The sequence below is a fragment of the Tachyglossus aculeatus genome, chromosome 1, assembly GCF_015852505.1.
Source record: "Tachyglossus aculeatus isolate mTacAcu1 chromosome 1, mTacAcu1.pri, whole genome shotgun sequence".
In the NCBI taxonomy this organism is placed as follows: Eukaryota; Metazoa; Chordata; class Mammalia; order Monotremata; family Tachyglossidae; genus Tachyglossus; species Tachyglossus aculeatus.
Genome location: NC_052066.1, coordinates 72,749,007 through 72,769,418, shown reverse-complemented (window position 1 = coordinate 72,769,418; position 20,412 = coordinate 72,749,007). Strand labels below are relative to the sequence as shown.

The 20,412-nt window shown below is 45.7% G+C and overlaps 1 protein-coding gene across 3 annotated transcripts in view; it reads right to left on the bottom strand.

Annotated features, from left to right (window-relative positions):
• Window positions 1-4,814: 4,814 nt before the first annotated feature.
• Window positions 4,815-20,412, bottom strand: part of DGKD (diacylglycerol kinase delta) — a 170,653-nt gene continuing 155,055 nt past the window's right edge. For 2 of the 3 annotated variants that reach the window (XM_038743263.1, XM_038743264.1), the window contains 8 exons: window positions 17,890-18,024; window positions 16,118-16,269; window positions 14,498-14,609; window positions 14,322-14,414; window positions 10,737-10,856; window positions 10,395-10,512; window positions 8,372-8,502; window positions 4,816-7,365 (listed from right to left, as the gene is read on the bottom strand). In XM_038743263.1, coding sequence (XP_038599191.1) covers window positions 7,276-7,365; window positions 8,372-8,502; window positions 10,395-10,512; window positions 10,737-10,856; window positions 14,322-14,414; window positions 14,498-14,609; window positions 16,118-16,269; window positions 17,890-18,024 — 951 coding nt within the window. In that variant the 3' untranslated portion in view covers window positions 4,816-7,275. Of the gene's footprint in view, window positions 7,366-8,371; window positions 8,503-10,394; window positions 10,513-10,736; window positions 10,857-14,321; window positions 14,415-14,497; window positions 14,610-16,117; window positions 16,270-17,889; window positions 18,025-20,412 lie in introns of all 3 variants that reach the window. The other variant, XM_038743262.1, reaches the window with a different exon arrangement.

Here is a 20,412-nt window from a genome sequence, read left to right as displayed (position 1 = left end):
GACTGTGAGCCCACTGTTGGGTAGGGACTGTCTCTATATGTTGCCAATTTGTACTTCCCAAGCGCTTAGTACAGTGCTCTGGACATATTAAGCGCTCAATAAATACGATTGATGATGATGATGATGATCCGCCAAGCTAACTCTCTTCCTCCCTTCAAGGCCCTACTGAGAGCTCACCTCCTCCAGGAGGCCTTCCCAGACTGAGCCCCCTCCTTCCTCTACCCCTCGTCCCCCTCTCCATCCCCCCATCTTACCTCCTTCCCTTCCCCACAGCACCTGTATATATGTATATATGCTTGTACATATTTATTACTCTATTTATTTATTTATTTTACTTGTACATATCTATTCTATTTATTTTATTTTGTTAGTATGCTTGGTTTAGTTCTCTGTCTCCCCCTTTTAGACTGTGAGCCCACTGTTGGGTAGGGACTGTCTCTATATGTTGCCAATTTGTACTTCCCAAGCGCTTAGTACAGTGCTCTGCACATAGTAAGTGCTCAATAAATACAATTGATGATTATTGCTATTACCACTGCTAGGAGTTATAAGGGAGACTGTTCCAGGGATCTGAGGATTTTCGGGCTTCTTTTCAATGTCCTTTTTGAGAACTGCTGGACTGTTCACCAGCTCACTTAAACACGTGTCTATATACCTGAATAATAATAATAATATTGATATTTGTTAAGCGCTTACTATACGCCAAGCACTGTTCTAAGCGCTGGATATCAGCCACTCTCGACTGCCCGGTTCTACCTGGGACTGAAGCATTTTTATTAGCATTAGAGCTTCCCTTGCAGACTTCTACAGACTTCTAGAGAAGCAGCGTGGCTCAGTGGAAAGAGCCCGGGCTTTGGAGTTGGAGGTCATGGGTTCAAATCCCGGCACCACCAACTGTCAGCTGTGTGACTTTGGGCAAGTCACTTAACTTCTCTGTGCCTCAGTTCCCTTATCTGTAAAATGGGGAATAAGACTGTGAGCCCCCCATGGGACAACCTGATCACCTTGTATCCCCCCAGCGCTTAGAACAGTGCTTTGCACATAGTAAGCACTTAACAAATACCATTATTATTATTATTCTACAGGTCTTCAATCAGCTCTCCCCTCCACCTCTTCTCCAACCCCAGCATATCTATTTCAGTGGCAAGAACCCGAGAATAACAACCAGGAATCCTAAAGTGGAAGATCGGAAACATGTTTGCTTTATATACAAGAACAACGTATTTACAACAATCAGGTGTGAATTATGTACATAAAACACAAGAGGTGCTCCATGGTAATCACTGTATAAATTAAGATAATAAATATGAGGGGAATAGGTCCCATCCTAAGGCACAAAACCTTCTCTTCAAGACCGAACGGGGATCCAGGTGTTCCCCTCTCATCCCTTTTTCCTCTGTTAGGATCATCACAGGAACTGTGGGGACACCCCCAAGGAACAGTTGACGCTATACAATATCCAAACTGTGTGGTGGAGTAAAACAGTATGTCATCACACGCACGTAACAACAGGAATATCACAAGGTACTTAACACCGGCCAATCATTTTCTGACATTTTACCAAAAACACTTTTCCATCCCGTTTTTTTTTTTTTTACAGAACACACATTGAAATACAAAATGCTTTGTGTAAACAGACTTCTGTTTTTCCGCTAGTAATGTATATTGTTTCAGTGGCCTCCTGACCGCCCTCTAAGAGGAAAGATTTCAATATAGTGTGGGAGTGGAGGAATGAACAATGAACATTGGGACTGAAATGCCTCAAATCCAGCTGCAGGATTCCTGGGGGTGGGGCCAATAAAATGTGAGTTTATCAGAATGTAAGCCCGGCTTTTCCTCCATGGCCTGAAAGAAAAAAAAAATCTCCTAAGAATGGAAAAAAAATTTCAGCGTGAGCCATCTGCTCATACCAAATCCACAAGGAGTCTGGTCAGCTGCTCTTCAGAGTCTACGGATTAAAAAAAATTATTTCCAGGGACACCTACATCAAATCAATCAATCAGTAGTACTTAATGAGCACTTACTATGTGCACAGCATTGTACTATGTGCTTGGGAGTTGGCAAGACACGGTCCTTGTCCACAAGGATCTGGGGGTCAGAGAGACCTGAGTTCTAATTCCGGCTCTGCCACTTGTCTGCTGTGTGACGTTGGGTGAGCCACAACTTCTCTGTGCCTCTGTTAACTCATCTGTAAAATGGGGAGTAAGACTGTGGGCCCCACATAGGACATGGAATGTGTCCAACCCAATTATCTTGTATCTAACCAGGCATTTAGTACAGTGCCTGGCACACAGAAAGCACTTTAACAAACACCAGAAAAAAACCTCCCCCCAAAACAAAAACTCACCCCACCTTACAATCGATCTCCGGGTAGTAGCAACATAAACCATCCTAGTCCAAAAACGACCATCTTATTTCCATTTTCCATGGAACAGTGAGCATTGTTGGTCTCTCTTGCTAAGTTACCACCTAAAGTTCGCAAAGAGGAAATTCTTTGCCCGGCCTCAATTTCAGTCAATTTTCCTTTTATCCTGGGTCTACCCAAATTACTGCTCCTGGTGGAAACAGACTTTAAGGGGAAACTACCGGTGTTTCCTTCCTTATATTCATTCATTCATTCAATTGTATTTATTGAGCACTTACTGTGTGCAGAGCACCGGACTAAGCACTTGGGAAGTACAAGTTGGCAACATATAGAGACGTTCCCTACCCAACAGTGGGCTCCCAGTCTAGAAGTCTATAAGGAGTCTATAAGTCACAGTCTATACTATCCAATGGTTTGATAGCTTTTCTTCAAATCACAAAACTCATTCAAACGTTCAACTTTCCAAAAATGATGGTTTGCTTGGGAGAAATCATAGGATCCCAAGGCTGCGTCACTAAACTAGTGGATATAAATCCGTCCGGGGAATCGGCAAACTCTGCTCTACGCTTGGTTTCCAAGGACTGAGAAAGAGATAAATGAGGGAATATCTGTAAAAACACCGCGGAGGAGAGGCGGCCGGAAAATAGACTAGTCTGATTCTTTTTCCTGACCTGGCGGGAGAACGGGTCTGAGCCCACTTAGCTTAGGCATCTCTGCTTCTCTAGGCATCAGAAATCTTAGATTTTCCTCTGGTGTGCCTCAGGTTTGGGCTGGTGAAGGGTGTAGAACCATCCGTAAGCAACGAATACAAGAATCGAGGTTCCTCTTTCTCTCGTCACAGCCTGGACCTCAAAAAGGCACCGAAGTTTCATTGTTCAGTGACTGAGAAAGATTAGACAAGCACACCACCCCCCTGGCAACTTTTAGGGTTGAGGCGGGGTTCTTCGTTGCACCCACTGTTGGGTAGGGACCGTCTCTACATGTTGCCAACTTGTACTTCCCAAGCGCTTAGTACAGTGCTCTGCACACAGAAAGCGCTCAATAAATACGATTGAATGAATGAGTGAATAACAAGCATAAAGATGATAGTAGCAGCATGGCATGGTGGATAGAGCACGGGTTTGGGAGTCAAAGGGTCATGGGTTCTAATCCCGGCCCCACCACTAGCCTGCTATATAGCTGGGGGAAAGTCGCTTCACTTCTCTAGGCCTCAGTGACCTCATCTGTAAAATGGGGATTGAGACTGTGAGCCCCAGGTGGGATAGGGACTGTGTCCAACCCAATTTGTTGTTCCACCCCAGTGCTTAGTACAGTACCTGGCATGTAGTAAGTGCTTAACAAATACCCGAATCATTATTATTATTATTATTATGAGAAGCAGCGTGGCTCAGTGGAAAGAGCCCGGGCTTTGGAGTCAGAGGTCATGGGTTCAAATCGCAGCTCTGCCACTTTCATTCATTCATTCAATCGTATTTATTGAGCGCTTACTGTGTGCAGAGCACTGTACTAAGTGCTTGGGAAGTACAAGTTGGCAACATATAGAGACGGTCCCTACCCAACAGCGGGCTTGTCACCTGTGTGACTTTGGGCAAGTCACTTCACTTCTCTGGGCCTCAGTTCCCTCATCTGGAAAATGGGGATTAAGACTGTGAGCCCCCCGTGGGACAACCTGATCACCTTGTAACCTCCCCAGCACTTAGAACAGTGCTTGGCACTTAGTAAGCGCTTAATAAATGCCATCATTATTATTATTATTACAACAGACAATTTTCAATGCAGAACCCTAGGATAGCAATTGATGTACTTTTTTTGTACAGAACGTTTCAGGGAAACTTTGAGAGACACATAGGAACAGTGTGGCCTAGTGCGAAGATCATGGGCCCAGGAGTCAATAGACCTGGGTTCTAACCTCAGCTCCCCAACCTGCCTGCTGTGTGACCTTGGGCAAGTCACTTAACTTCTCTGTGCCTCAGTTTCTTCAACTGTTAAATGGAGATTCAATACCTGTTCTCCCACCTACTAAGACTGTGATCCCTATGTGGATCCATAGAGAAGCAGCAAGGCTCAATGGAAAGAGCACGGGGTTGGGAATCAGAGGTCATGGGTTCAAATCCCGGCCCTGCCAATTGTCAGCTGTGTGACCTTGGGCAAGTCACTTCTCTTCTCTGTGCCTCAGTTACCTCATCTGTAAAATGGGGATGAAGACTGTGAGCCCCACGCGGGACAACCTGATCACCTTGTATCCTCCCTAGCGCTTAGAACGGTGCTTTGCACATAGTAAGCACTTAACAAATTCATTCAGTCGTATTTATTGAGCGCTTACTGTGTGCAGAGCACTGTACTAAGCGCTTGATGCCATCATTATTATTATGTGGGACAGGGACCGTGTCCAACCTGATCAACTTGTACCTACCCCAGTGTTTATTGGAGAGTAAGTACTTAAGAAATACCATAATAATAATTATTATCATTATTAGGCACATTAGCCTAGTTGCAGGTGAGAGGGGAGTCTGAGTTACGGTGCTTCCCCTACTCACATCCCTAGTTTACATGAAGTCCTGTGGAGTGGAAGACCAATATGATTCTTTCCACAATCGAGGGACTGAAAACGAATCTCTCTCCCATCACCACAGCTCTCTTTAATCTCCTCAGAAGAGTGCTTCTGTTCTGACTAAAGGTGAATCTAGCTAGGGTAAGATGGGGAAAATAGTCTTCCTGCTGAAGGCAGGGGACAAAGGGGTTGCTTTTATACAGCTCAGGAGGGAACGTCTACTCCTCTAGACTGTAAACTTCTCATGGCCAGGGAATGGCTCTACCAACTCTGTTGTACACTGTTTTGCACATAGTAAAGGCTCAATAAATACCACTGGTATTGGTTGATTGAAAAAAAAGGGCTCTCCTACAGCAGCATAGCCTTAAAATGGCAGCTCTGACCCTAGGCAAACTACAGAAAGCCTTAGGATTTGAGAGGCCCTGAATTTTTCTATTCCTGCCAGGCTAGGGCTGAGGAGAGTCCGAGCCCTGAAAATCCAATCTTGGTAAAGCTTAAATACAAATTATTACCAACCCTCGAAATTGGTGGTAATAGGGAGCCCAGAGTAGCAACAAGAATGTAAACCCCGTGATATTGTCTCATTTTAAAGAAGTTATGCTCTAGAGATGGAAAAGAAGGTCCCCAACTGACAAATTTAATCTGATTTTCTCAAGATGTTTGCCCTTTCAAGGTCGCAGATGTGGCTACCAATGTTGTCTGTGCCTCCTGGATAATATTTCAGGGTCTAAGGCAGGTAGACTTCAAATCCCTCACAAACTCTGTTTAGATTAAGGACCCCAGTAGGGTGTTAACAAAATGCCTTTGAGGAATTAAAAAAAAAACAAGCCCTTGTAGCACCTAAGGAACCAGAAGTGGTAAATCACAGTATATAAGGTCCATAAACACCCTATACTTGGAAAGTAGGACTTCTTATCCTTCACTATTCGAATATGCTCACACTCCCAGACCCCATAAAATAGAATTTGATCTTTATGTCTTTTTATCCTGCCACCCTTCATTTCTATTAAATTTTCTGAACTGGAATGTTTGCAAGGTTTGGGGGTCTATTTAGACTCGAAAGCTCAGGTATCTGTCAAAACAACGCTCAGAAGTTTTACTAAGACCATTCACCTCCTGGCTTCCCTGTGGCATCCTTGAAAAACCGATTTCTAATTTTGGAAGATACGACCATCCACCTAACCTCATGATCTCCACTGCAACTCTCTTGCGAGAAGGGCAGAAGAAATGAAGATGAAATACTGGAGGAGAGGTCTGGAAGGAGAAGGGCTATTTTTGCTGTCCGAAACCCATCCACTTACTGGTTTAAATTAAGCGTGCTTTTCCCCAACCGTTAAAAAATACATTGGTAAACGGTTGATGTATCAGTGTACCATTAATTCACTTGTTCATTCCTAATGGGATCTTAAACGAAAACACCACTTATACCTCCCAGTGAGCTTCTAGGGGCTCTGTGGCCTTGGAAGTCCCGAGGGGAGGGCGGGGGTCCGAAGAAGGCCCACAGTGAGCAGTAATGGGCCAAACTCAACAGGCTCTGAGTTCTGATTGACCGGGAGACCCTAGTCGATTGCAACATCTTCATACTTTACATTTCTCATCTGTAAAATGGGGCTGATAATACTGACCTGCCCACAGCTTGTGAGGAACCACAAGAAGGACTGCAAGGCATTTCGCAAGTATTAAAAATCCTAAAAAATGTTAAGTGATCACAACAGCAACTACAGATTAGGAGGTTGTACCGCTCCTGTTGGCTAACTAGCTGCTGGAGAGAGGATTTCAGAATGCCTTTACTTTGTTTTCTTCCTTTGCAAAAGGCTGGTGTTCTCACATGTACTATTTGTCGAAAGGCATGTGTGAAAGAGCAACCCGGACAGAATAAGTGGGAATTTGGTGGTAGGGACAGAAAAGCATCCGCTGAAGGTCACTGGCACACGTTTTGCGCTCTTTGACCGTTACCATGTTCGGTCACTGCCTGCAAGATTATGTCATGGCACTGGATACGTCATTCTACATGCCACGGGACTAAAACTGCCCATTTCTCCATTTCCCCTGAATGATTCTGATCTGCTTCAGTTTGGCCAGGTAGCTGGGTTGCTTTATCCAAGAGACCTGCACTACTGCCAGAGTTGGCTGGTGAATTTTCTTCTGAGAAGCTGCATCCTTCTAGCAGGCAAGGTTCCTCCGGACTGGTAGCCCACAGGGAAGAGTAGCACCGTGAGAGGCCAATGCGAACTCCAACCAGCTGCCAAGTTTGCCACGTGTCTTGTCCTTTGTTCCTGCTGTTCTGTGAAGCGAACGTCGTTGCCCGGGCGGGCTCAGGGGTTGGGGGAAGGATAGGCGCAGGCCGCAAAGAACAAGGTCACGCCTCGCTGGCCGGAGCGCTGCGGTTCAGCTCCCTGATCCCGTGTAAGATCCTCTTCATGTGTCCCACTTTGGTCACTCCCAGGTCCTGAAAGAGGGAAATCAAGGAGGGGAATCAAAAGGAAGAAATACTAAGCACCGGGCAAGAGCTACAGAAGAACAGCCAAGCATCGTGGACATTTTAATGAAAGATGACCCCCTTGTAGTGACCTAGCATGCTACAAATGATCTCCAAACAATTCTCCCCAAGTCAGAAACTACCACCAACCATCCGGGAACACACAATATGCAATAAGCAAAACGCAGGGAAAATTGCAAATGCAAGCCACATAATCAGCAGAGTTAATAGTTTGCTTTGTTTTTTAACCTTCCAAGGAATAAAAACCGGCAAGCTTCAAATTCCACAAACCCGAACCCTGGCTCAACATAAAATTTGCACAGCTAAACCCTACATATCCCAGACCTTCACAGCTATGGCACTCAATTCACAAGGATCGCACGTTTGAACAAGTCACCAACAGAAAATTCCAAATTCCACAAAGATCACAAAGTCAAGCCCCATCTTGCTCGCTCTGGTGGAAGTGAGTTTTCAAATTTTCCCTTTCTTGTGACGATCCTGGTGTTGGGAAGCATTTGGCAAGGCCGAAAGCTCCGAAATCATCATTTCAGTGGGGCTTCTGGGGGATTTTAACGTGAGAAATGGTGATCGGTCGACTTTCCCGATCCCTTTTGAGCTACGATTCTAGCCTCGGTTAACTAAAATTCAGCTGAGATCACAACCTGAATGATTCGTAACAATGACAGAGCCTGTAAATGGGGGAGTCTGACGACGGACCCTTCTGCTGCTCTTCCTCACTAGGGAAATATGTCAATTCTGGGGGGTAATTCTGTTCGAATGTGAGACAGAAAGCACATTTGCGGGCAGAGGCAGGGCACAGGCTGGAGCCGGTTGACCATTCCCTGTGTTGCTGCTCTACCTTTCTTGGCTCATAAGAGGCTCTGGGGAGGAAAGGAGTCCAGCTCCTAGCACATTCAGAATGGCAAGCCAGGCAGGCCGCAGCTGGCCATTTCTCACACAGTCAACACGAAAGTACCTTGAGGTCCCTCCGCTCGAGATGCAGGAGCTCAGAGCCCCGGACGTCATGTCGGATGAAGATTTCCTTATACTCACAGAGACTGAGGTGCTCAAGCCAGGCTGCGACCTCCTCCGTCCCCCAGAGGTGAACTGTCAGAGATGGGGAAAGCAGGAGGGTATTGAGTACCCCGAACCACAGAGCACAAACAGAGAGAGGAAGAAATCCCAAAGGACCCAGCGCTCCAAAAGAGAACAGAGCGGATCGGCAGTCACCGCCGTTTTGCAACAGAGGACTTGTCCTTGTCTCGCTGATTAAGAAAGGGAGGCCAGATTGAATCGATCATTCTCCTCAACAGAAAAATAAGTGAAACAGGGAGTAAGGCGTCTGTCCGTGCCAACAGGCAGTCACCCTTTTGCTGGTCATTGTCCACCACATAATAATAATAATGATGGCATTTGTTAAGCGCTTACTATGTGCCAAGCACTGTTTTAAGCACTGGGGAGGTTACAAGGTGATCAGGTTGTCCCACGGGGGGCTCACAGTTTTAATCCCCATTTTCCCTGAGGGAACTGAGGCCCAGAGAAGTTAAGTGACTTGCCCAAAGTCACACAGCTGACAGTTGGCGGAGCCGGAATTTGAACCCATGACCTCTGACTCCAAAGCCCGTGCTCTTTCCACTGAGCCATGATGCTTCTCACATCACACGCGACCTCTAAGGTAACTGCTTCGCCAGAGATGGGAGTTATGCTCACAGAGTGAACACTGTAAACAGCAATTGAACGATTACACCCTGCCCAGGCTTGCTTCTAGACTACAGTTGAACACTCCAGCCGTGGTGGTCAAGACTTTATCTGATTGAAAATGGGCTTGCCGCAGTCACCAACAGACATCCAACTCCTTGAGCTTTTCTTTCAGAGAGGAAACCGGAAAGGAATCACAAGTTCAAATGAGAAGAAACGTCACCCCCGATTTCAGGGTTAAGGACAGAATACTCATTCCCCTGGGAGAGAAGAGAGCAGCCACAGAAGCACAGACAGTAGCCACAACAATTTGAGGGTGAAATAGGTTGAAGGCAGTCAAAAAAAAATCAAGTGAACCAATGGGAAGAGAGTTACTGGGTATCCCTCTGATTTGTGATTTCATGCGCCAGTTTGTTCATTCTGATCAATAGGATCGATCAGTAGGATCCCTCTAGGATCCTTTGGGCAGGGAACATGGCCTGTTATATTGAGCTCTCCCAAATGCTTAGTATAGTGCGCTCAATATATATGATCAATTGATTGGTGCTCGGGATACCCATTGCTGTTGTAGTTGATTAGATTGGAGTCATGATTAAAGCCAGTGAATCAATAAGGAAAACATCAACCACATTGGAGGAAGCAGGAGTGGTGGCAGTTTGGGGGTACTGGGGTACGCAGCCCTTGGCACCTTAGTCTCCACCCGTGTGAAGCTCATCTCCTCTCCCCACCCACTATGGTAGCTAATGGCAGAAATGGTAATTGGTCGACTTTTCCATCTACATACTGAGAAGCAGTGTGGTCTAGTGGATAGGGCATGGCCCTGGGGGTCTGAAGGACCTGGGTTCTAATCCCGGCTCCACTGCTTGTCTGCTGTGTGATCTTAGGCAAGTCACTTCACTTCTCTGGGCCTCCTCTAAAAAATGGGAGTTAAGGCTGTGCACTCTGTATGGGACAGGGACTGTATCCAACCTGAAAAGCTCGTAGTAGGTGCTTGACAAATACCATAAAAAAAGAAAAGGAAGTTGTTTCTGGTTTTGGTTTAGGAATTTCAGTTCAGAGTGAGGGTGCAGGAAGAGTTTACAGCTCCAACAGAACCCACCTAAGAAGGAACCACTTTTGTTTGGGAAAAAGTAGCAACCCTTTAAAGACAATGTTGGTTCAACACATGTGCGCAAAACATGTACTGGGAAGAAACCCAGCGACAGAAAAGGAGAGGGAGTACATAAATCAGAAAAAGAGGGCCAAGAGACCCAAGTGCAGAACAAAGACACAGACAGGGAGAGAGGGAGCAGGGTAGGTACCCGGGAGTCCCATACTGCTACGAGTTTCTTTGTTCTTGTTGTTTTTCTCCTTTTTAAACTTGGTCACGAGGCGGAATTTACCACTGCGGCTTCGCTTGGAATAATCCAGCACCAGGTTCTGTGGGAAAAATACAGCGAGTTACTTGGGGCAGGAACCAAGCCACATATAGAGAAATATAATCAGCAACAATGAGGCTGGGGAGTATATGGAGATAAGAGAAAGGGGAAGACCACAGCTCTGGTCAACCTCACCCTCAATTAGAAGACACGTAGTACTTACCACAATTTAGCCATAGCAAGTTAGGATTACAGGAAGGAGGGGCCCATTCAGGGAGCTAATACCTCTTCATCGCTGGGTTCCATGAGCTGCCAAAGCCAGGGAATGTCTGCCAGCTTCCTAAGCTGAAGGTCCATGTCTGCCAAGGCTGTCCTGAGCTGTTCCTTCTGTGGAGGATCTAACTGCTACACCACGGGCAGAAAACGCAAAAAGCGCAGAAAAGGCTCTTAATTTCACAAACAACACCAAGCTTGGGGCATTTACTCTAGTGGTGAGCTTAATGGTTCTTAGAGGGCTGCTGTAATTTCTAGGCACTACTGCCATATTTTGCAAAAACAATAAAGGTAGGCACAGACTCAAATACTTTCCCGAAGAAAATAGTAGACCAACTTAGCCCAAACTGAGTCTGGCCATCACAATATCCAGGTGACTCAAGTCTGAATGGGACTGGACTCTTCAGCTCATTGTGGGCAGGGAATGTGTCTGTTATACTGCTATATTGTACTCTCCCAGCACTTAGTACAGTGCTCGGCACTCAGTAAGCACTCAATTAATACGACTGACTGACTTTTAGCCTTCCTTTAATGGTTCACTGTTACTAACGCGCAGTGTTTTCGCACGCCTGGGGTTGTAGTCCCAACAGCTTGCCAGAGTATTTGTTGAAAAGCATTGTTGCATGACTGGAAGTGTCCAGACTTCTGCCCCAGCCCCGACCCCGCTTACTACCCTCTGAAAAGGAAGGACATGGGGAAATTCATTCAATCGTATTTATTGAGTGCTTAACATGTGCAGAGCACTGTACTAAGTGATTGGGAGAGTCCAATATAACAATAAACAGACATATTCCCTGTCCGCAATGAGCTTACAGTCTAGAGGGGTCGGAAACATATAAATATATAAATTACAGATATATACATAAGTGCTGTGGGGCCGGGAGAGGGGATGAACAGAAGAAGCAAGGCAGGGTGACACGGAAGGGAGAGGGAGAAAAGGAAAGGGGGTGCTTAGTCTGTGAAGGTCTCCTGGAGGAGATGTGCCTTCAGTAAAGATTTAAAAGGCCGGGGAGAATGACTGTGTGTCGGATGGGCACCAATGCTCCAGTTCTGGGACTACTTGGTAGCCTCTCCTTATGTATCTGTTGCCAATCCCCACCCCAGCCCCTCGCCCACCCCCAGCCATTCTCTTTATATTTTTAGATTGTCAGCAGCATGGCTTAGTGGAAAGAGCACTGGCTTTGGAGTCAGAGGTTATGGGTTCAAATCCCGGCTCCGCCAATTGTCAGCTGTGTGACTTTGGGAAAGTCACTTCACTTCTCTGTGCCTCAGTTCCCTCATCTGTAAATAACAATAATATTAATAATAATAATGGCATTTATTAAGCGCTTACTACGTACAAAGCACTGTTCTAAGCGCTGGGGAGGTTACAAGGAGATCAGGTTGTCCCACGGGGGGCTCACAGTCTTCATCCCCATTTTACAGAAGAGGTAACTGAGGCCCAGAGAAGTGAAGTGACTTGCCCAAAGTCACACAGCTGACAATTGGCAGAGCCGGGATTTGAACCCATGACCCCTGATTAACAGCCTTGGCTTGGCTGACCAAGAAAGCTGTATAGCTTGCTGCTGGCTTGAGTAAGCCCAGTAGACTGGGGCGGAAGGGGGACGGGGCGTAGGGGAAGCGCACTCCACTGGCTAGCCCAAGTCAAGGAAGACGGCACAATACATCCCCTTAATGGGCCCCGTGTAAAATGGGGGTTAAGACTGTGAGCCCCCCGTGGGACAACCTGATCATCTTGTAACCTCCCCAGCACTTAGAACAGTGCTTTGCACATAGTAAATGCTTAATAAATGCCATTATTATTATTACTATTATTGGGAACTGCCCACCACTCCCCAAGGAACAGGGACTGTGTCTAATACCCACTGTGTATTCTTTCCTAGCTCTTAGTACAGTGCCCTGTCCCCAGTCAGCACTTGATAGAGTCTCTTACTACTACTACTACTATCCACTTGGTTTCAAATCCATCTTTCCTTTTTAACGGTAGCCTTAAAATCCATTTGTTTGTGCCATTATTTTCATCTCCTTGTCAAGCAAGGTGCAAAGGCAACCAGCAGGCTACCCGCTACACTTTAGGTGCTCATACAGCCTTTCCGCTAGGTGACTTTAGGAAAGTCACTTAGCCTTTCAAAGTCCCAATTTCCTCAGCTGTAAAGTGACAGAGACAACATGGCCAGTGGAAAGAGCCCGGGCTTTGGAGTCAGAGGTCATGGGTTCAAATCCCAGCTCTGCCGATTCTCAGCTGTGTGACTTTGGGAAAGTCACTTCACTTCTCTGGGCCTCAGTTCCCTCATCTGTAAAATGGGGATTAGGACTGTGAGCCCCCTGTGGGACAACCTGATTGCCTTGTACCCTCCCCAGCTCTTAGAACAGTGCTTTGCACATAGTAACTGCTTAATAAGTGCCATCATTATTATTATTGTTATTAGAGGAAGATACACAGGACTAGTTCTAGTCCCAGCTTTGCCATTTGCTAAGTGACCTTGGGCAAGTCATTTAACTTCTCTGTGCCTCAGTTCCCTCACCTGTAAAATGGGGATGAAGACTGTGAGCCCCCTGTGGGACAACCTGATTGCCTTGTAACCTCCCCAGCGCTTAGAACAGTGCTTTGCACATAGTAAGCACTTAATAAATGCCATCATTATTATTATCATTAGAGGAAGGTACGCAGGACTAGTTCTAGTCCCAGCTTTGCCATTTGCTGTGTGACCTTGGGCAAGTCACTTAACTTCTCTGTGCCTCAGTTTCCTCATATAGAAAATGGAGTTAATATACCTATTCTCCCTCCCTCTTAGACTCTGAACTTTGTGTGGGCAGGGATGGTGTTTGATCTGTTTACCTTATATTTGCCGCAGCACTTAGAACAGTGCTTGGCAAGTAGTAAGTGCTTTAAAAATATTATTATTATCATTATCATTAATAACCATATCAAAAAGTTGGGGGAAGAATATGACTTAGACACTAAGGTGATAGGCAGTATTTACTGTGGGATAACTACTGCTGGAGAAGCAGCGGGGCTCAGTGGAAAGAGCCTGAACTTTCGAGTCAGAGGTCATGGGTTCAAATCCCGGCTCCGCCAATTGTCAGCTGTGTGACTTTGGGCAAGTCACTTCACTTCTCTGTGCCTCAGTTACCTCACCTGGAAAATGGGGGATTAAGACTGTGAGCCCCCCGTGGGACAACTTGATCGCCTTGTAACCTCCCCAGCGCTTAGAACAGTGCTTGGCACATAGTAAGTGCTTAATAAATGCCATTATTATGATTATTATTATGGAATCTCCATCCTTTGGGGTCTTCAAAAAATGAATGGTCCACTACCTATCCAGAATGGTTTCCACCAGGAGATGGGGGATTGCACCAGGAGGTCAACTGAGGCTTCCTTAAGGTCTACAACTTGTTCTATGATTTTGTGACTGCATCTGTAAATTTAGGACAAGATCATTTCAATCTGTGACAGAGCAAGTGGATCTTGATCCACATATGCTGCTCTTCTTGCCTGCTGAACTGGGCACCAAGGGCATGGCTACCTGATAGGAATTAAAGCCCTACCTGCCTAAAAACACACAAGCCTATTCCCCACTGATTTTCCAATCTTACCAAGGCCATTTTCCCAGAGAGCAGCAGTTCCGTCTCACTATGCAGGGCTTTGATGCTATTGACCATTTCAACAACAAAGCTGCAGTTGAGTCCCTGAAGGAAACAGATCGATAGGTAAGAGATGCCAGGAGACACAGGAATCGGTAAACCGTAAACCAGAAAAGGACCGAAAATACCTCGGTGGTCTTGGACTTGGCGTAGACTCGATCCATGGCTTTGGAGCTGGCGTTGACGGCATGAGCAAGCTCCTGCTCCATGTCCTGATAGGACTGGGCTATTTCCCGGATGCTAGGGAGAGAGGAAAAGAGAGGATTTTAAGTAGGTTTTTATTCTATCCTAAATCTGGAGGTAGCAGATGTTAGGAGCAGAATTTGGCCAGAGCAGAACTCTAGCTCAGATGACCTGAGTATAAACTGAACAGGACAGTAGCCTCCCTCATGGTTAGGTCACAGTTAAAATCCTAAGAAGCAGCGTGGACAGAGCACGGGCTTGGGAATCAGAGGACCCAATCCCGGCTCTGCCCCTTTCCTGCTGTGTGACCTTGGGCAAGTCACCTAATTTCTCCGTGCCTCAATTTCCTCATCTGTAAAATGGGGAGCCGGTCCCACTCCATCTGCTTCTGGGACAGGGACTGTGTTTAACCTGAATATCTTGTATCTACCCCAGCGTTTGGTACAGAGCCTGGTAGAGAAGCAGCGTGGCTCAGTGGAAAGAGCACGGGCTTGGGAGTCGGAGGTCATGGGTTCAAATCCCGGCTCCACCAATTGTCTGCTGTGTGACTTTGGGCAAGTCACTTCACTTCTCTGTGCTTCAGTTCCCTTATCTGTGAAATGGGGATTAAGACTGTGAGCCCCACGTGGGACAACCTGATCACCTTGTATCTCCCCAGCACTTAGAACAGTGCTTTGCACATAGTAAGCGCTTAACAAATACCATCATTATTATTAGTACATACTGAGAGCTTAACAAATACCATTATTATTAATAGGATATCCTTGAAAAAGGATATCAAAACCCAGGGAAAACCAGGCAGATGAGTTTATCTCCATCCCCAGATTATCTCCTGGAATTTTTCCATGCACTGGTAAAAATTCATTGAATTAAGCTTCAAAATATGATGGTGAGGTGCACCTAGAAGAAAAAAGGAGTAGCCCTAGGATTATCTGTGGCCACAAAAAACTGCTAATAGACCAGTAGCTCCTTCTATGGTTGTTATGGGTCAGCATTCCTCTAATGAAAACTGTGTGTTACAATTAAAAAAAAAATCTGAAAATAAATAATGAAATAATGAAATAGTTAGGGTTCTTAGCAGCTGATACACTCAGGGCAGCTCAGAAGTATTCCCTCTCACAAGGCAGCATCCGAGAGTACAGCTCCTGGGGAATAGGTTATAAAGCTGGGTAAGGAGTCTAGAAAACAATGACTTCAGTCAGCCAGGCTGTACCTCATAGCTTGGGATTTGTGAGTTGGCGGTAAAATAATTTTCTTTCAGAAATTCAAACAGACATGACAATATGAAGAGGGAGAATGGTGTGAATCAAGTACGAAGGTAAGGAAAAAGACCCAGTTCTATAAGTGGACACTTCATTATCAAGTAGTATTTATGAAGTGCCCACAGGAGCTTGGTACTTCACATAGGTGGCTGATAGAAAAAGGATAAAGAGGTGGGAGGGAACGCTGTCTCCCCCAAATCCCCTTCCTTCAGTGGAATTCAGAAAGCCATGGGACTCAAAGCCAAGCTTCACCAGCTGGGAGGAGAAGACTATGAGCCGAGAAAGGAGACGAAAGAACCCCACCTGTGAATCAGAGCTCCAGCCGCCTGACCGAACAGGTTCATCTGCGTGGATTCTTCCTCCGACATGATCTCTGGGGGCAGGGAGAAGGAGGGTGGTCGAGATAGCTCACATTTCTGCTTGTCTTCCCAGGATTTGAGGGTGCTTTCAAATGCCTACAGAAGCCAAAACAATCTGTAAAACACCTCTTTTTACTCTGTGTATCTTCCACAAAGTGGGCACTGTTACTGAGAGAGGTTGTGGAATCATCGTTCTGAGATAACTTTAAATCTGAGCTGTGTATGGTGCAGAGCTGCTTGCAGCAGGGCCTCTCAAGGTCTCTTCTGGCCCAGAAGTTCTTGGCCTGAGGAGATGTCTTTAAAGATTTTAAAATGTTACATTCCTTGTGGGTTTCCTTTCCTCTGTCTAAAACTGAACTTCTCCCCTTCTCTGGTACATAAATAATGATCTCATTACTCACTCCTCCTCCTAACTTTCATGCCTGTCGATAACACCACCATTTTCCATCCCAGAAGCCTGTATACCTTGTTGTCGTCCTCAACTCTTCACTAACTTTCAGTTCCCATAGTCATTCAACTGCTAAATCCTGTGAGTCCTCTCTCCATACTGCTTCCTGGATTCATCCTTTTCACTCCAAACTACCACCACACAGGTCCAAACTCTTGCCGTACGTTTAGACTATCACTGGTCTCCAGGCCCTCTCCGCTTTAGCCTACACTACATGCACTGGCCCTGATCATCTTCCTGAAGTATCGCCAAGCCCCCATCTCTCCATTCCTCAAATACGTCCAATGGCAACCCATCTCCTTCCATTATCAACATCACTGGTATTTATTGAGCGCTTACTGCGTGCAGAGCACTGTACTAAGTGCTTGGGAGAGTACAAGAGAGTTGACTGATACGTGCCCTGGCCTCCACGAGCTTACAGTCTGGAGGGAGAGATGGACATTGATTTAAATAAATAATTTGTAATAAAGAATTTACAGATCTGTAGGTAAGTACTGTGGGGTTGAAGGTGGGGCAAATATTACATGTCCAAAGGTCATGGATCCAAATGCACAGATGATGTAGAAGGGAGAGGGAGCTGAGGAAAGGAGGGCTTAGTCGGGGAAGGCCTCCTGCTTCCATTAGCAACAGAAGCACTTTACCATCGGCTTCAAGGCCCTCCACCAGATTCCTTCATTCTTCCCCTCAGCTCTCTCCTCCCACTACTTCCCAGCATGTACGTTTTGCTCAATCCAAGCTCATCTAGGAAATGTTCCTCTCTCGACTCTTCTGCCCTCTACCCCTTGCTCGTATTGTCCCCCAGCCATGCAACTCCCTCGCCCCACAAATCCAAAACACCACAGCTCTCTCCATCTTCAAAACCCTCCTAAAAAATCCCTCTCCCCTGGAAGCTTTCTCCGACTGATTCCAAATACCTGAGTCGCATCAATTCCAGCACCACCCTTAGAACTATGCATTTTACCCCAATCCTCCACACTGGTGTATGTGAATTGTACTTTCCAAGTGCTTAGTACCGTCCTCTGCACACAGCAAGTGCTCAATAAATACGATTGAATGAATGTAGGTATGCATTCAATTATCTTGGTTATTTCATCCTTTCCAGTTCTATCTTTGTTCTTCCTCCTGCTCCCACTATTTGGAAATACATTTTGTCTACTTCACTAGATTATGAACTCCAGCAGGACCGTGGATATGTGTCTGTGCAATGCTCAGTAGATGCTCAATGAATACCACTGATGAAGGTGGGGGTTGGAGAGTGCTCTACTTACCCTGTCTCTGGTGAGGGTCTGGGCCCGGTTCTTGTGGACAATTCGAATGTAGCCTGGGGGCTGAATCCAGGCCTCTCCATCCACCTGCACAGGTACTCCCTCATCTCCTAGAATGGCAATCTTCACTGTTCGGCACTGAAAGAGAGCACCAAGGTGGATCATTTACGAACCAAATCGGAGCTGAAGGATTTTCAAGGGTGGGTATTTTTCCAGTTTTCCCCAGAGGCCTTTGCCTCCCTGCTTCTCTCTTTCATCTCTGTATGTTGCCAACTTGGACTTCCCAAGCGCTTAGTCCAGTGCTCTGCACACAGTAAGCGCTCAATAAATATGATTCAATGAAGGAATGAAAGTGGCGGAGCGGAATTCGAACTCATGACCTCTGGCTCCCAAGCCCGGGCTCTTTCCTCTATGCCACGCTTGCTGCTATTGACGCCCGTCTACTTGTTTTGTTGTGTATCTCCCCCCACTTCTAAGACTGCGAGCCCATTTTTGGGTAGGGATTGTCTCTATATCTGTTGCCAAATTGTACTTTCCAAGCCCTTATTTTATTTTTACATATTTATTTATTTTATTAATGATGTGTCTTTAGCTATAATTCTGTTTATTCTGATGGTATTGACACCTGTCTATTTGTTTTGGTTTCTTTTTTTTGTCTGTCTTCCCCCTTCTAATAATAATAATAATAATAATGATGGCATCTGTACTTCCCAAGCACCTAGTACAGTGCTCTGCAGGCAGTAAGCGCTCAATAAATACGACTGAATGAATGAATGAATTGCTGCTATTGTTCCAGCAGCTACAAGTCTTATCTATTATCTCCCCGAAGGCAGACAACCTTTACTGGGAGACAAGACTCTCCGATGCAACCCACTGCGGGTGAAAATCCTTCTGAGGTATTTCTCTGATCACCGCAAAATCAGACCATCAGCACTAAATGCTAAGACACTCCAAGATGTCTTGTAATTTTTTTCCTTCTAGTACTACACAAATATTTCAACACAAAACAGGATTCCAGCCTGTTCCACATGGAGGCAATGCCAGATACATAACAAAGATGCACTTTATTCAAATAATTTCCTGGAGGAGAATGGACAAGCTAGGGGAAAGGAACAAAAATCAAAGGGAACAGTAATGGCTGGGAATCAAATCTGGGCTTAATCATAGCACTATCTCTGGTTGACTCCACAACGTTAATTACACTCCACAGAGTCCTCCATCAACCCAGGTTTCGGGGGATAAATTATAACCCTGTTAATAATCTAGCTACAGTAGAAAAAATTGACATTCTTGGATGCTGACATTCTTGGATGCCCAGCACAGGGACGCTCTGAAGCCCTGGCACAAAATGAAGGAAGAAGGGAAGCAGTATGGCTTAATGGATAGCGCACGGGCATGGGAGTCAGAAAGTCATGGGTTCTAATCCTGACTCTGCCATATGTCTGCTGTGTGACCTTGGGCAAGTCACTTCACTGGGCCTCAGTTACCTCATCTGTAAAAGGGGATTGAGACTGTGAGTCCCATGTGGACTGTGTCCAACTGGATTTCTTTGTATACACCCCCAACACTTAATACACTTAATACAGTGCCTTAATACTTAGTACACTTAATACTTAGTACACTTAATACTTAATACAGTGCCTGGCATGTAATAAGCGTTAAACAAATACCATTATTATTATTATTATTACATGGGAAAGCGACTGTAAGCAATCCTATTAGCTCATATCTACCCTAGCGGTTAGTACGCCTGGCACATAATAAGCACTTAACAAATGCCATTTCATTTTTAAAAACCTGGACCAATCCAGGATCAGAAATGGGACCTGAGTATCTCTTCCCTCCCCTGCAGCCCCAATCTCTGAGAGGGAGAGGGCTAAAAATACAAAATGAGTTCAGACAGTGGACTGCTCTTCTCCAGAGCAGGAACCTAAACCTACACTAATGCTCTGAGTTGTCAGAAACCAAATGCACAGCTGACAGCTTCACGTGGAATAATAATAATAATAATGGTGGCATTTGTTAAGTGCTTACTAGGTGCAAAACACTGTTCTAAGCCTGGGGGGGGGATACAAGGTGATCAGGCCGTGACACGTGGGCTCACAGTCTTAATCCCCATTTTACAGATGAGGGAACTGAGGCCCAGAGAAGTTAAGTGACTTGCCCAAAGTCTCACAGCCAATTAGTGGCAGAGCTGGGATTAGAACCCATGACCTCGGACTCTCAAGCCCGGGCTCTTTCCACTGAGCCACGCGTGGAAGCAGTTATAGACTGGTTTCATGGAAGGCACCAGCACAGCACTCCCATTTTTTTTAATGGCATTTATTAATAATGATAGCATTTATTAAGCTCTTACTATGTGCCAAGCACTGTTCTAAGCACTAGGGAGGTTACAAGGTGATCAGGTTGTCCCAGGAGGGGCTCACAGTCTTCATCCCCATTTTACAGATGAGATAACTGAGGCAAAGAGAAGCTAAGCGACTTGCCCAAAGTCACACAACTGACAATTGGCGCAGCTGGGATTTG